Here is a 15,337-nt window from a genome sequence, read left to right as displayed (position 1 = left end):
AATGCCGAGATGTGCTGGATATCAAAAAATATTTCGATTTTTTTCACCGAGAGATGTTGACTATTAGACGAATGTCAAGTGTATACTATTGTGTATATGTGCATACTATTATCGAAATATTTATAAATAAAAGAAAGATATATTAATAAATCATTTATTTCTCTGGTAACATGTCGAACGTATTGATATATACTACATATCACATTTCTGTTTTTTATTCATACTAACTGAAAAAGAAAAACGATTTGCTCTATATAGTTTATGATTTTCTATAGATTCTGCTAAACTACTTCCCACCTGTTTCGTCTCATTTCATTCTTTATTTCACTATTTTTCCCTTTACAAAGCTGAACAATTACAAAAATCGTTATGTATGAGATAAATATCAATTTTCAGATATATGTATACTGAGATTATATCCTTTGAATTTTTATTTTTGTTGAATATAAAAAACGATCTCATTGGTTCCGCAAACCAACCTTATAATGTTATACTTGATACGCTGTAACGGTTGGTACATTCTAACCAGTAATTTTAAATGATATATTGACAGTTTTTCAACTAGCACTTGTGTGGCCCAGTTGGCATTCAACAATATATCAGTTTTGGCTGAGATGCTTCAGTAGATAAACGGAATCAATGTGGTGTGCGTCGTTCGATCAAAGTCATAAAAGGTATATAATGTCTCTGTAAAAACAATGAAACAACGTGACATGTAAAAATAAAATATCGTAAAGTGTTTTAGAATTCTGTTTTAGAATCTAGAATTTTAGAATTTTTAAGCTACTCATTTATCCCTGCGTAAGATTAAATCTGTTTGTTAAATGTAAAATATTATTTCTTAAAAACCTGAGTTCTTCAACTATAATAAAAAAAAATATCTGAAATTAATAATTTTAGAGATATAATTTTGTAAGAATTTATAAATTAATAATTTTTTGTGCGAATTGTATTAAACGCATAATAAATAATTCATATTCGATTAGCGGATAATAGATGACTTGGAATATAAATGAGTGTATGTTGTTATGGATTTAAGTTTACATCTTCCGGCTCAAATCTGCGAATCGTATTAATATAAATTAATACGTCAGTTAATATATCTCTCTGGGAGTTTAGTATTCATTGTGCTATAACAAGCAATAATATTTTTTGTCCAATATCTTTTATATTTTTTCTCTGATTTTAGCTAAAAGTTGAATAATGCAGTTACAACGACATTAATAACATAGGCTCGTTTTACATTATAGAAAGATGAATAGATTGCTGGATTTCGAAGAGCAGAATCAAGACGCACCCAATGATACCCCTTTGCGCGGATATCATTCGAGATTTCGCAGAACCGAACTGCTGGATATTACAAAACCGGTGAGTCCAACAATATCATCTTCCTCGTAAATCCCTTCTCCAGGCTGATGCAATGCGTTGGACTCCTTTGGGATTTCCAAGGGCATTGCGTTCATTGCGTATCGAGGCACATGCCGCATAGAAACCCCAAAGCTGCCTCAACAAATTAGTCAGCACCTCATATTTTGCTATCAATTTTTAAATCGGTATTAATTTTTTATATCTGTGTGCTGAATGTATTTAATTTCCCAATAGATTTTATAACGCATGATAAAAAAAAACATTGCAATGTAGCTTTTAATTAACAGTTAAATATGAAAGCCATTAAATTTTAAATTGTGCATTTAAAAAGCGAGCGATACAATTAATTATCGGTGCTCCCTGATTGGTACAGCGATAAATAATAATTAAGTTTATCTCGAACTTCCTCGTTTCTTATGTTAGACAGTTACAACCGTACTTACATATAATCACGATTTCGCCAACTTTAATATAATCCGTGTTAATAAATTCGCGATCTATATGGTTGTTAACTCAAATTGATTTAAAATGACCCTTGCACATTTGTTCCCAAAAAAAATCGGTTTTACTTCGGAGAAATCGTAGAACGCAAAAGATCGACAAATCTGAGCAGGACGATTAGGAAACGCGTGGATTGACGGTTAATAATTATTGCATGATTTATTAATTACGATCAGATTTATTATATAGGTCAGTATTTTACCTTTGATCGCCTGTGATCGCGCTGTAAGTGATCGATTATATATATATATATATATATATATATATATATATATATATATTATACACCAAAAAGTTATATATATATATGTTTTTTTCTTCTCTTATATATTTATGTATATTTTATATTATTTTCATGTATTACATATGACATTTTATTTTATATTTTATATTTTGTTACAATTCGTCGTATGAGCATTGTAAATTAACGTTGTATAGATGAGAAGAGAGAATGCGGCACTCTTCAAAGACAAATCATTCGTTATAATTGTAAAAATCCAAAATGGATATCTTTCTCAGTTATGACACTCTCATTCCCAAGATGCGACACGTGACACGAGAGCGACTTTAATAGCCTATAGAGGTGGACGTATATTTATTGCGTAATTAAAGGGCTTATAAGTTACCGTCATTCATCTCGGAGACATGGATGTCTCGCCTTAAGAGTTAATCGAATATTCCGTCGACGTTCCGTTTCGATCGGCGGGAGAGGTGTATCATCCTGATTACGCCGGAAATAACTTGGGACTTAGCAGGCCAGTAGGATTCAAACGCAGCCACCACAGGACCACTAAGGCCCAAATCATCCCCAACATTTCCCGTTCTTACATCCGCCGCGCAAGACGTGGCATCTGAAAAATATTCCAAAAGTAATTATTTACTCATTTTCGTTAATCGCTAAATATTTTCGAGCATTTTGTTATGCGCGTCATTTTTTTCCCATACAGTTTTAATTAATAGAAATTATATATACAGAATGACAAAAGAAGTATTGAAACTATTCGGTTATTATTTAAAAACAAATGGATAGAATTAAAAAAATCAAATCATTTCAAGTACAAGAAACCCAAGAAGTCGATTTTATTAGCATACAATACAGTACAAAATTAGATGAAGCAATTTGTAATAATCAAATTTTATATTTGAAGAAAAGTGTAAAAATGGTAAAGGACGAAATTCGATTATCAAATTGCTTTATATAATTTTAGTACTGTATGTTAATACAATTGACAGGTTTTTTTCAAAACCGTTTAATTTTTTTTCAATTTTACCCGTTATATCCCAGATATTATATATACATACATATAAAATTTCATTAATATTAAAGATAGTATTATACTAGAGACTATTTTCCCTCGACAAAAATGTCGAGAGAGGTCATCATTTTTTGTAAATTTTCATTTTTTGCTATCACATATCTTTGTAACTAAATCTTACATTAAAATTTTATTAAAGTAATCTCCTCCTGAAATTAAATAAAGAATATAATTTTTATTAAACTTTTAATTCCACAAAGTTTAGTTTGCGAAACGCTGTTCTTTTTCAATTATTTTTAACTCGGAAATTATTGATGCCTCCATATTTTCGCTGAGAAAAAATCATCCCCAAATTCATTGGAAAATCTCTTTAAAAAAAAACATCCGGTCCTTTTGAGACAACCTATTTATATCTGTATTTATATCTATATTAATATAATTATTTTTTCATGCATTTTTTCAAAACTTTTTTCTACTTATTCATATGATTTTACTAAATATATTAATTATATATTTATTTTAAAATTTATGATTCGTTATTTGTATTATAAATACGTTTATTATGTACTGTATATACAATAATTTATACGCTTATTATGATATACTAAATAATTGTTTATTCAGCTCAGTATTTCACATTCGAATTAACTCCATATATATTTAAATTATCGCAAGAAAGAGACAAAAAAGTTAAAACAAAAGCTAGGCAGCCCCTACTATTGAACAAGCCTACATATGTAAAATTTAAAATCCTTGCATGTAAAAGTTTTAAATTTGAATTTTATTCCAAACATGTTAATGCACACAAAATTATGCAAAGAATAGGGTCCTGAAAGCATTTAAGCGGACTTTCGCCAAGATCTATAACAATTTCTAGCTTAAATTGAATACCTGAAGTATTGACAAGGGTTAAGGAAATAAAGTAATGCGGGTATATCGCACACTTAAGTGAGTTTGTAAAATAATTTTTAAAAAGCGATGAAACTTACATTTTATGCACTTTAGTTTTATACTAATAAACTCGTACAATTTTGTAAAATTATTTTATACCATTTATATTATATACTATTAATTTTTTTATAAAATGTATATCTAATTATATAATATTTTGTGAATACAAATCATATAACTTTACAAGCATGTATAAAATTTGGAGTAGATATATTTGTTAAACAAATTTTTTTGAGAAATCTTCAGAGTGAAAAATTGCGCCATTCTTTTTAACATGATCCCCTTTTTCACTTCTGCGAAGCGGAATGTTTTTGCCGATTTACCATGTATTAAAATGTGTCGGAAGCGTTTAACAAACGTCGGCCTCGAGACTCTGATGTTCGCCTCATTCATTACGTTAAGTACCAGAAGTGCATCTAGTCATCCTCAGTGATTTTATGCACGCCACGAAATAACGGGTGTGCCGGAAATGTTGTCGAGAGAACGAGATAAAAGGTGACTGAAGATGCACGCGAGATATTCGCAATCGTTATTTGCGTAATAAACGAAACGAAGTATTCAGTTCTAGTTTTTCGTGTCATTACAATCTCATTGGCAAACAATACGTAAAAGATTAAATGGAAGAATATATCCGGGTATCGCTTAGGCGTTAAATCTTCTGCGTATCAATTAAAAAAATTTTTTTCATGCATTTTTTCAAAACTTTTTTCTACTTATTCATATGATTTTACTAAATATATTAATTATATATTTATTTTAAAATTTATGATTCGTTATTTGTATTATAAATACGTTTATTATGATATACTAAATAATTGTTTATTCAGCTCAGTATTTCACATTCGAATTAACTCCATATATATTTAAATTATCGCAAGAAAGAGACAAAAAAGTTAAAACAAAAGCTAGGCAGCCCCTACTATTGAACAAGCCTACATATGTGAAATTTAAAATCCTTGCATGTAAAAGTTTTAAATTTGAATTTTATTCCAAACATGTTAATGCACACAAAATTATGCAAAGAATAGGGTCCTGAAAGCATTTAAGCGGACTTTCGCCAAGATCTATAACAATTTCTAGCTTAAATTGAATACCTGAAGTATTGACAAGGGTTAAGGAAATAAAGTAATGCGGGTATATCGCACACTTAAGTGAGTTTGTAAAATAATTTTTAAAAAGCGATGAAACTTACATTTTATGCACTTTAGTTTTATACTAATAAACTCGTACAATCCACCATTTTCCAAAAAAAAAATTTATCTTGGAAAATACTTAAAATGCTTTAATTAAGTGAATCATTTGGTACAATTAATCTCAATATTCTAATGGGCATAATTAAAGAGGGAGCTCCGATGTTTTCCGCCATTTTGTGGCCTAAATCTATGGCAACTTATTCTTGAATCCAATAAGTATCTTGGAAAATATATTTGAGATACTCCAGTTGAGCGGATGACTTGATTAGGAGTATCACGAGCGGACGTGTCAAGCAATTAATTTCTGAGATCACCTATCCCACGTGTACGATCAAATTCCGAAATTAATGTGTAAATGGAACGGGCAAATTGATGTCGGAGCTCGGAGCGGCGTGTGTCGGTCCGCATTCCCGACGGATATAATGGTCGGCGCAGTGATTCGCGTGGGCGTCTCGTGCGAAGGAAGGGTCGCGCGCGCATAATGTCCATGTGGGCTACCGTGCGACTCTTTCGCGCATTTACAATTCAATTCATACGACACGCGAGACGAGTACTTTAGAAACCGGAATTGATCCGGCGGAATCGTTCCCGAGGGAATACAAACTGGCGTCACAAAATTGGCATCAGCGGTATCGTTCCGATCAAAATAAGTGACAATCCTGCGTAAAGAAAGCCGGGTTCATCCGGTTTACGCTCTTTGACGTATGAATGAGTAAAAAATCGCGCGTGGATTCGGCGGCATCTACGGTGCAGTGAATGAACCGGCGTCAAAGCGTATAAGTATGAGAGTATCGCGGATCAACGTTCTCGCGTTAAAAAGCGAGACCTTTGATGCGTTCGTCGCGTCTCTATACTCACTCGCTCTCCTCTCCTCTCCTCTCCTCTCCTCCTCTCCTCTCCTCTCCTCTCCTCTCCTCTCCTGTCCTCTCCGCTCCTCTGCTCTCCTGGCTGCGCCGTGGCACGTGCTGCATCGACGTCCTGCTCGCGTTCATCGCAACCGTCTCTCTCCGCGCGCCCATCATGGACGCTCAAAGCCGGCAGGTCGAACATTTCTGTTGACCCGTTTTTCCATGCCACCGAGGCAATGAAACGAGAAACAATTCGATGTGTTTTCCCTCTCATCTCCTCTCCTCTCCTCTCCTCTCCTCTCCTCTCCTCTCCTGTCCTCTCCGCTCCTCTGCTCTCCTGGCTGCGCCGTGGCACGTGCACGTGCGATGCATCGACGTGCTTCCGTGTCTAGTACGCAGGTGCGAAGCGCGCATCGCCGAACTCTCATTTCGTCGTCGTGCTCGACGCTCGATGCTCGACGTCGCTCCCGCGAGATGAAGGAGACCGCGGAAGTAAGGGGGGGATGAGAAAAAACTCTTGCGGAGATATATGTAGGTATAATATAAACCTGAACGCGCGACAAGAGACACACGCGAGACGGTTTCTCTCTTCGCGCGGAGAGACACGCACACCACTGGATCCGAGGCCGGAACTTTTTCGACGCCGCGACGCACGCACAATATTTTTGCGCCACGCACGGCACCGCCGCGTGCGTTCGTGCGTGCGTGCGTGCGTACGTACTGTCCGTCTCTTTTTTTTTCAACCTCTCCCGATGATGGAGGGAGAGAGCTGAAAATCGATCGAGCTACGACCCTTCTTCTTTTACCGAGCCTCGATAGCAGAAAAGTGGCGGACCACACCCTACGACCTATCGTGACGCTTTGCCGATCGGCCGACCAGTCAGATTCGTCTTTCCGGACCTAAGGGTGGACCCTTCGCCCTTTGTAAATCCACGCCGCGCGGCTCGGGGGTTGAGAACCGGAGGAGGCATGGTTACGCCGCGTAAAGGGAAGAAAGAGACGAGGGCCGGAGATTAACCCCCTTTTTCCCCGCATAATCTTCCTCTCTAATCGAAAGTATCGTTGTTTGCCGAAAAGGAGGGATTTCGAGTTTTTATTTCGTACAAGGCTCAACCGAGTGGAAAAACACTAGCCTGGGATTAGCTCCAATTTTGAATAAAAAGAGGCTTCTAATAAATGTGTGTTTGGCAATGCTCGCGTTAAAAAACGACGTATTTCTGGAGTGTTGTGTTTCTCATATGTACAACGCAATCGCATTTTTTATCTTCTACACATAATTCCAATCAATAAATGTATATATGAAAATTTTCACGTGAGAAACAAAACAACATTCGACAAGCAGTATGTAAATCAGTGATAATTTTTACAGAAAACATTCTGTAAAATACGCGTTTTACGAATTTTTTTTTTCTAAGGGTTGAATTTTTTTTATTCAGCGACTGTCCCTTTGTTCAATTGAAACACTCCGAATAGCGTTGCGATTGAGATGCAAATCGCACACATTTTTGCAAAAAAAATTTCTGGAAAATTCACACTTGATTGCTAATGATTCCTAAATGGATGAGTCACACTCATGATTAGACCAATTGATTTTTTCCCAAACAATAATATCAACTAACAAATTATTGGAATGCATAAAATTTTATGTTTGCTTCGATTCAAGACATCAAAATTGTTGCCATTTATCCTTCTATGATAAAGATTTTAAAAATATTTGTGTGTGTGTGTGAGAATATTCTATAAATTAAATATTTTAACGAATTTTATTTCCTTTAAATATTAAAAAACATAATGCGATTCTTGTCGTTTTTTTTTTTTTCTATACAATCGCATCGAAAAGCTGCAAGCCTACTTTAGATATTGATCTAGAAATCTGATATAATTTTATGTGCTGCGTATTTTTACTCGCGAAATTATATGCATATCTACCCATATAATTATAATACATACATCTTTATATCCCTTTTTCTCAACACTGGGTTAACATGTCCAAATAATGTTTTTTTCTCATGTGTTCAGCTGTATATTGATCGATGCTTTTTACTGATAATGAGTAAGCTCTTTCTGAATTTTAATTGTTAATGGTTTGAATATAAAATCAACTTTTTTGGCAATTTAAATCGTTCGTGATTTATAATAATTTACGATTTATGCGATTTATAATTTACGATTATGAGCGATGATTTCTTAATTGTTGAATATAGATTTTAAAAAAATGATAACAATCAGATTATATAATAGTTTTCAGGAAAAATATATAAAGAAAAATATGATTTGATAGGAAAGTGTTTCAAAGATTTTAACGCCATTCTTTATGTTCAACATTTTTTTGGCCACTTGGGATTTTCTTATATATCCAAAAATAATTTTATGACTTAATCTTATCTATTCTTTTTAATTTTTCAAATTTAAAAAAGAAAAGTTTAGATATTTTCAAATATATGTATCCGCTCTTATAAAATTATATGTATATGATTATAAATATAAGATACATAAAATATATAAAGAAATTTGTCACAAATTATTATATTGTAGATTGATAAAGGATTTTCATTATATAAAGCATATCTTCAAAAACATAAATGTAAGTGTAATGGAGCCCGTGCGGTATATACGGGAGGTATATAAATTTCGACCGATTCGACCGACCTACCTGAGGCACGATTACACAAATCGCGATTTGCAAGTCTACATTCTGAAACTGGTTCATCGTACCAAACGGGGGAAAAAGGGGTGGCACGGGTTAAACCGTCAGGATCGCGTGCAAACGTTTGGACAGATTCCATTCCATTTGCCCCGTTCGCTTAGCTCGGTCCTTTTTTTACGCATTCGCGGCGATGCCGCGAGATCGCCGGTGGTTAGAGACAATGGTATGTATGCTCATACCACGCAGTTGCGATCGTTGAGCGTCAAGCCGCACCATGTATCGTGTATTATGTCCGGCGTGCCAGAGGGGCAGAGCGAGTCGGACGAATTATCATGGTAATCACAGAACGGTAGCCGCCGGTTACCGAGAGGTCAGACCGATGCCACGAGATTGCGGCGCGCAGAGAAAAGGTACGTCGAGGTGGACACTATCCAGCGCCGCGGTATCTCGCCTTGGATCTCCGTTTCGAGCTAGAATTCGACTTACCTCGCGCGCAATTATTTCTCTTGCCCTGCAATAAACGAATAAGATTTCTGTAATAAAGGTCGATTCGCGATCGGCGAGCAAAAATTCGGCGCACAATTGTCGATAATAGCCCACCATCTATTAGTAGATCTTTTCTTTTGATTATTTGTCTTTATAGACGAATGTATCTTGATTCGATCGCGAAGTTCTATTTCTTAATCCGAAGATAACCGAGTCGAAATTTGTCTCTCTTATTTTCAATCTCAATTTTCAGACTAATATCTATCTTGATGCTTTAAATACAGTCAGATTATTATATTTTTAATTTATAGTTTTGTTCGAAAGCTCCTCTTTTAAACCTTTAAGTAACTGTATTAAGATACAAAGCTCAATTCCTATATGAATTAAACCTATCGAAATTTTGTAGAATTTAAAAAATGTGAAAAAATTAAGATTGAGAATAGGAGGAAAAAATTTCGACTCGGGCTATGAGAAAGTATACAAGTTTATGTTCAACGGGACATTATCACTTTAAATTTTGAATGCTGCATTTTTCGTACATATATCGAAACTTCACTCTGATTTATATACATCCTGGTCAAAATTAATTTTTAAACTCCGGATTCTTGTCTTTCCAAAATCACATCTTGAGTCCACTTTAGACGATCTATATAATTCGCGATACAGAATTCCATTTATAATTTTATGTACCGCATATTCTCTCACGTGATGTGTATGTACTCTGATACGTATTTTATATATGTAATATTACTATTATATATTGTGTGTGTATATTTTAACCTTAAGTGTTTCCTGTCTTGCGCGATACAACACATGTGAAACTTTAAATAGAATTTTGTCACAAATTATATGTCGTCTAAAGCGTGGGTTTCATCGCCTTTTCATCCAACATTTCATTGTGCAAAGAAAGTTGGATTGAGCGAGTCGAGAGCCACTGCGCGCCTCTCGAGATAAGAGAGTCGTGATCCCGAGAGTAGCGCGGAGTACGAGAGAGAGATACGCATCTAGTATGCTCTGAATTAATAAATAATAATGCAATATTTTGCTCTGTTCGTGCACGAACAGGTTCGACCTACCGGTCAACTGCTTACCGGATCGGTCGCGCTTAGACGATACGTGCCTCTTATATCTCGTGTAAGATCATATCGGCTGAATATCAACCCGAGAAAGATCATTATGCAAAGAAAAATCATTATGAATTCGGCGTTACAAAATTTTTCAATTTTTAATTTTTCTTTCCGCCTGAAGAAAACATTCTCCGCCATTTAATCAAGAAAATTTATGAAAAAATAGTGCTTTTTTCTCCGAGTCGAAATTTTTCTGCTATTTTTAATTTTCCAATTTTTACTTCATTATTTTTTAATTAGATCACCCTCTTTTAAAACAATATTTCATATCTACAGTTTTCTCAGAAGCTCCTCTTTTAAACCTCCAACTGAAAATTGTTCGTTTACTGTATGTGCCTATTATTTAAGGTACAGAAAATAGAGAAACTCAATTCCTATATAAATTAACATTTTCTATTAAGATTCTTTAAAATTGTAAAAAATCTTGATAGAGAATGTTTTAATTTATTTTAGCTTTATTTTTTAGAATCTATAAACGAGAGAAAAATGCGGTTGAAAATAGATGCAGATTTTCAATTCGAATAGCGCGTTTTCTCTTTTGAAAAGCACGAAAAAATATAACTGCAGATCCGCGCAAAATTACATATATCGCGTTTTTTTCAGAAATTAATTAAAAATCGTTGATATAAAATTCACACGACGATCTAATATAATATCGTATATAAATTCTCCTCCGCGTTCTCTCGATGATCGTAATGCGCGCCACGCTGTACGGACGAAATACTCTCGAGGCGAGAAAACGCGTATTCCATCCAACATCCGAACGTAATATCCCGGAGTGGTATCGTGACGGCTGACGGCTATTCCGATCAGGTTCCCTCGAGGATTCTCACTAGAATCCTGCGCATCTGCGACGATCGGCATTGCACTTTTCAGGATTCGCCGACTACATCGAGAGATCGTTCTCTCGTAAATTGAATCAGTATATTATCATTACAAAGTGATGAATAATCACTTGATGGTCTCAGTTACAAGTATAGCACTGCAAATCTCGCCGAAAGAATCAGCAGATATTTTAAAATGTGTCGTATATATATGTTATAGCATTATAGTACATGAGATAAAATAGCAATATCTTTTGTTAAAGAAATATTTGATTTTTTTTTAACAAGAGTCTTGTTCATTTTTTATCACATCTTGAGAGTAAAAAAGTATAATATATATAATTTTGTATTTTTGAAAATTAATGTTTCATGTTTCATTTCAAATATATGTATAATTCTCCCCAAAAAATGGTATATAAAATAAATAGAAAAAACTTTAAAAATTACATCGTGCAAGTATAATATGTAACATTATTATTGATTTTTTTAATGAAATTTGTCATAATTAGTAAAACATAAGATAAAGCAGCAAAGTGTCAGTGAAATACTCACTGAAATTTTGTATCATAATTTTGTGCTTTGACATTTTCACTGATTCAATTTAAAAGAGAATGGAACTTATTTTGTTATTATACGTGTTCTTTAGAATAAACGCTACGATTCGACGAATTTTGTTAACGAATGCAATTTCAGAATCTTTGATAACGCGATGTAGGTATTTACAAATATGCTCATTGTTGCTATTTCTATAAAAGACAAAACATCGCCATTTAAACCCTCTTCAAAATTTTATGAATTTTTATTCCAAGCATTTTTTTCTAGAACTAATACGTTAAAAGAGAAGTATTAGTATGAAATTAATATCTTTTTATATGTTTCACTCTGATAACGATAAGCATTTTTGTTGTACGATCCTTAAACTAACATTGATAGAACTCGAACGAGACAAGAAAAACAGAGATTTTCCACGATCGTTTCCACGTCCTTGCGTTAATTAACGATACGACAATGAAAATCGATCGAAGGATCTCGCTTATTGATACGCAGCTTTTCTTTTATTTATATTCTTGTTGTATGCTATGCTTTCCGTGCATTCAATAAAGTTATTATTATTATTATTATACAGGGTGTCCCCAATTTCAAAACTTTAGGAGCGTGTAGGGGACCGATAAACTAAGACAAAAAGTCCTTTAGAGATTTGCTCGTTTTTGCTTCGTTTTGAAGAAAATCGCAAAAAATGAAACAAATAATTTTCACCAAAAAACTTAAAACAACACTAAAATTATTAGATTTATCAAAAAGTATTATAAAATAAAAATTGTAGAACATGGAATTAAGAAAAGAGAGTGAGTTTATGTTATATATTCGGCATTACTTATATATATACACTGTGTGTACACACACGCGCGCGCACACACTACCGGGCGCACGTCGGTGAACCGCGCTATAGCTGTAACAGCTGAGCGCTCACGCACACTACCAGGCGCGCGGCTTACCGACGTGCGCCCGGCTAAAGATCGGCGCTGGTTGGCCAGACTTTACTCAATAATAACTCCTTTATTAAGCGTTATAAAAACAATTAAATATACAGGGTGTCCCTAATTTAAATGTCAAAACTTTAGGAGCGTGTAGGGGACCGATAAACTAAGATAAAAAGTCCTTTAGAGATTTGCACGTTTTTGCTTCGTTTTGAAGAAAATCGCAAGAAATGAAACAAATAATTTTCACCAAAAAACTTAAAACAACACTAAAATTATTAGATTTATCAAAAAGTATTATAAAATAAAAATTGTAGAACATGGAATTCAAAAAAGAGAATGAGTTAAAATCCTCCTGAGGTAAAATTAGATTAGAAACAAAATTTCGCGTTGTCGCGTATTTATCTACAATCCTCTAATTTTACCTCAGGAGGATTTTAACTCATTCTCTTTTTTGAATTCCATGTTCTACAATTTTTATTTTATAATACTTTTTGATAAATCTAATAATTTTAGTGTTGTTTTAAGTTTTTTGGTGAAAATTATTTGTTTCATTTTTTGCGATTTTCTTCAAAACGAAGCAAAAACGAGCAAATCTCTAAAGGACTTTTTGTCTTAGTTTATCGGTCCCCTACACGCTTCTAAAGTTTTGACATTTAAATTGGGGACACCCTGTATAAAAGCAACCGCGTTTCGATAACGCTCGCATGTAAGGAATATCAAAACTCTCTCTAATGGATCTTAAGCTTGGCAATGGCGATACGCGGCTTCTGGATGCGTTACAACCGCAGGAGAGCGCTACATAAGTGTACATAAACATCCGCGACCAGCTATCCACTGGAGGAGAAAAACGCGCTTGTTTCTCTCTCTCTCACACACACACACACACACTCTCTCTCTCTCTCTCTCTCTCTCTCTCTCTCTCTCTCTCCCCCTCCCTTTCTCTCTCTTGGATAAACCGCGAGGATATCGTATATTCGTTATCTCAGTTTCTATCTTCTATCGCCTTATCTTAACTACCCATCATAAGTATATTCGTGTGTTCTTTCTCTTACGCGATATATGTGTTTCCAAGAGGGTGATACTTGAACCAGCACCAGGAGAACGTACATTATTGTACGCATGAATGAAATGCGTGCACGCAAATATTGCGATCGGAATAATCTATACGAACTTGTTCCTGAAACATCCTTTTGTATTCTTGTCTAATAGAACGATGAGGATACGCAAACGATAATTAAGTTAAATGAAACGCGTAACTTTATCGCGAATATTCCTCGGTTCAGGTGCATCGCACGTATCGAAGGGCGATAAATAGGAAGAGGGCTCCGCCCATGCTTGACTACATCTACCGTGTGGAAGCCGCGTCGTGAATTATGACTGCTCCAGGTGAATTATAACGCGTATAGCGCATACCAGAATCCACACGTGTGTACCGCCGCGCGCACCATTAAAGTGCGCTCACGGCTCTTATAAGTGATACAATGTAACTCCTCTTCTGGATATCCTCCTTTAAGTTCAACACTGAAGTATTTTATCGCGATAATCTCTTCTAACAACGAGTACGAAATGTCGCGGCTAGAAGATCAATCACTTGAATCGCGTTGCATCGTTCTTGATGAAATTTCTTTCCTATACTTTCGATCGCAATTTTCAATATAATATCTTTGATATCTTAAGCAATTTGACACTAATCAATAGTTTTGTCTAAATTTACAAATATCTCGAAATCCTCTAGAATCCATAAACGTGAAAAGATGAAGGTTTAAAATAGGAACAAAATTTTGACTGGAAAAGATTCTGTCGTCTTTGACAAAAAGATACATTTATTTATGAAAAAAGAGATAAAAAAATTGAAATTTTTGCAGGTCTTTTTTCAGCGAGTTTTGACCACAAATTTCAGATATTCGTAGGAAGTTATTATCGCGAGGAGAGGCTATAGATTGCCATAAACATACGTATACGAGCCACATATCAAAATCAACGACACGACGCGATTAGACTGAGAGGTCACGAGTGGACCAAGCGAGTCGTCTTGGCGTGTACCTTAATCCGGTTAACCGTGGAGGATCTATATACGCGCGGGCTGTGACAGACAAGCGGGACGGAATTTGTCATAATTATTGACCGCGGTCTCAGCATGCATTGGCGACGTATTAGCGTTAAGTTGTAAATAAAATTGTGATAAACGTTCTTTTTTATAGCAATTTTCTTCTATTTTCAACTTCAATTTTCTCACGTTTATGGATTCTAAAAGATAGGTTTAATTTATATAGCAAATAAGCTCCTACTTCGTATCTTAAATAGATAGTAAATCAATAGTTTCGATTTTTTAAAAGCTTAAAAGAGAAGCTTTCGACAAAAATGCAGATTAAATAGTTTCAGAAGAGAGTAATCTGACTGCTTAAAGTATCATATAGTAAGTGTTAAATTGAGAATCGAGATCGGAAGTATATAAAGTAGGAGAATGGAAATCGACAAGATGGAATCTCGCAGCCGTGAAACGCTCGTTGCCCTATGACACTCGGATGGCGGTACCATTGCATTATCAGAGAGAATAGTTATAGGATCGAAGGATGATTGTGGGGGAGCCCTAGGGTGCCTTTCGCGCAGGCACGCCTGACAAGATGGAGTTCGTTGTTCAACAACTCCCCCCCC

At 34.9% G+C, this 15,337-nt stretch overlaps 1 protein-coding gene across 1 annotated transcript in view; it reads left to right on the top strand.

Annotated features, from left to right (window-relative positions):
• The first annotated feature begins 6 nt into the window (after positions 1 to 6).
• The window catches only part of LOC115245729 (protein cortex-like), a 51,206-nt gene continuing 35,875 nt past the window's right edge, over positions 7 to 15,337 (top strand). The window contains exons 1-2 of the mRNA XM_029824178.1: positions 7 to 674; positions 1,251 to 1,368. Coding sequence (XP_029680038.1) covers positions 640 to 674; positions 1,251 to 1,368 — 153 coding nt within the window. The 5' untranslated portion in view covers positions 7 to 639. The remainder of the gene's footprint in view (positions 675 to 1,250; positions 1,369 to 15,337) is intronic.

This window comes from Formica exsecta, unplaced genomic scaffold (genome assembly GCF_003651465.1).
Source record: "Formica exsecta isolate Colony F162 unplaced genomic scaffold, ASM365146v1 scaffold129, whole genome shotgun sequence".
NCBI classification, from domain to species: Eukaryota; Metazoa; Arthropoda; class Insecta; order Hymenoptera; family Formicidae; genus Formica; species Formica exsecta.
Note: the sequence above shows the minus strand (reverse complement) of the source record. Positions and strands in the feature narration are given on the sequence as shown.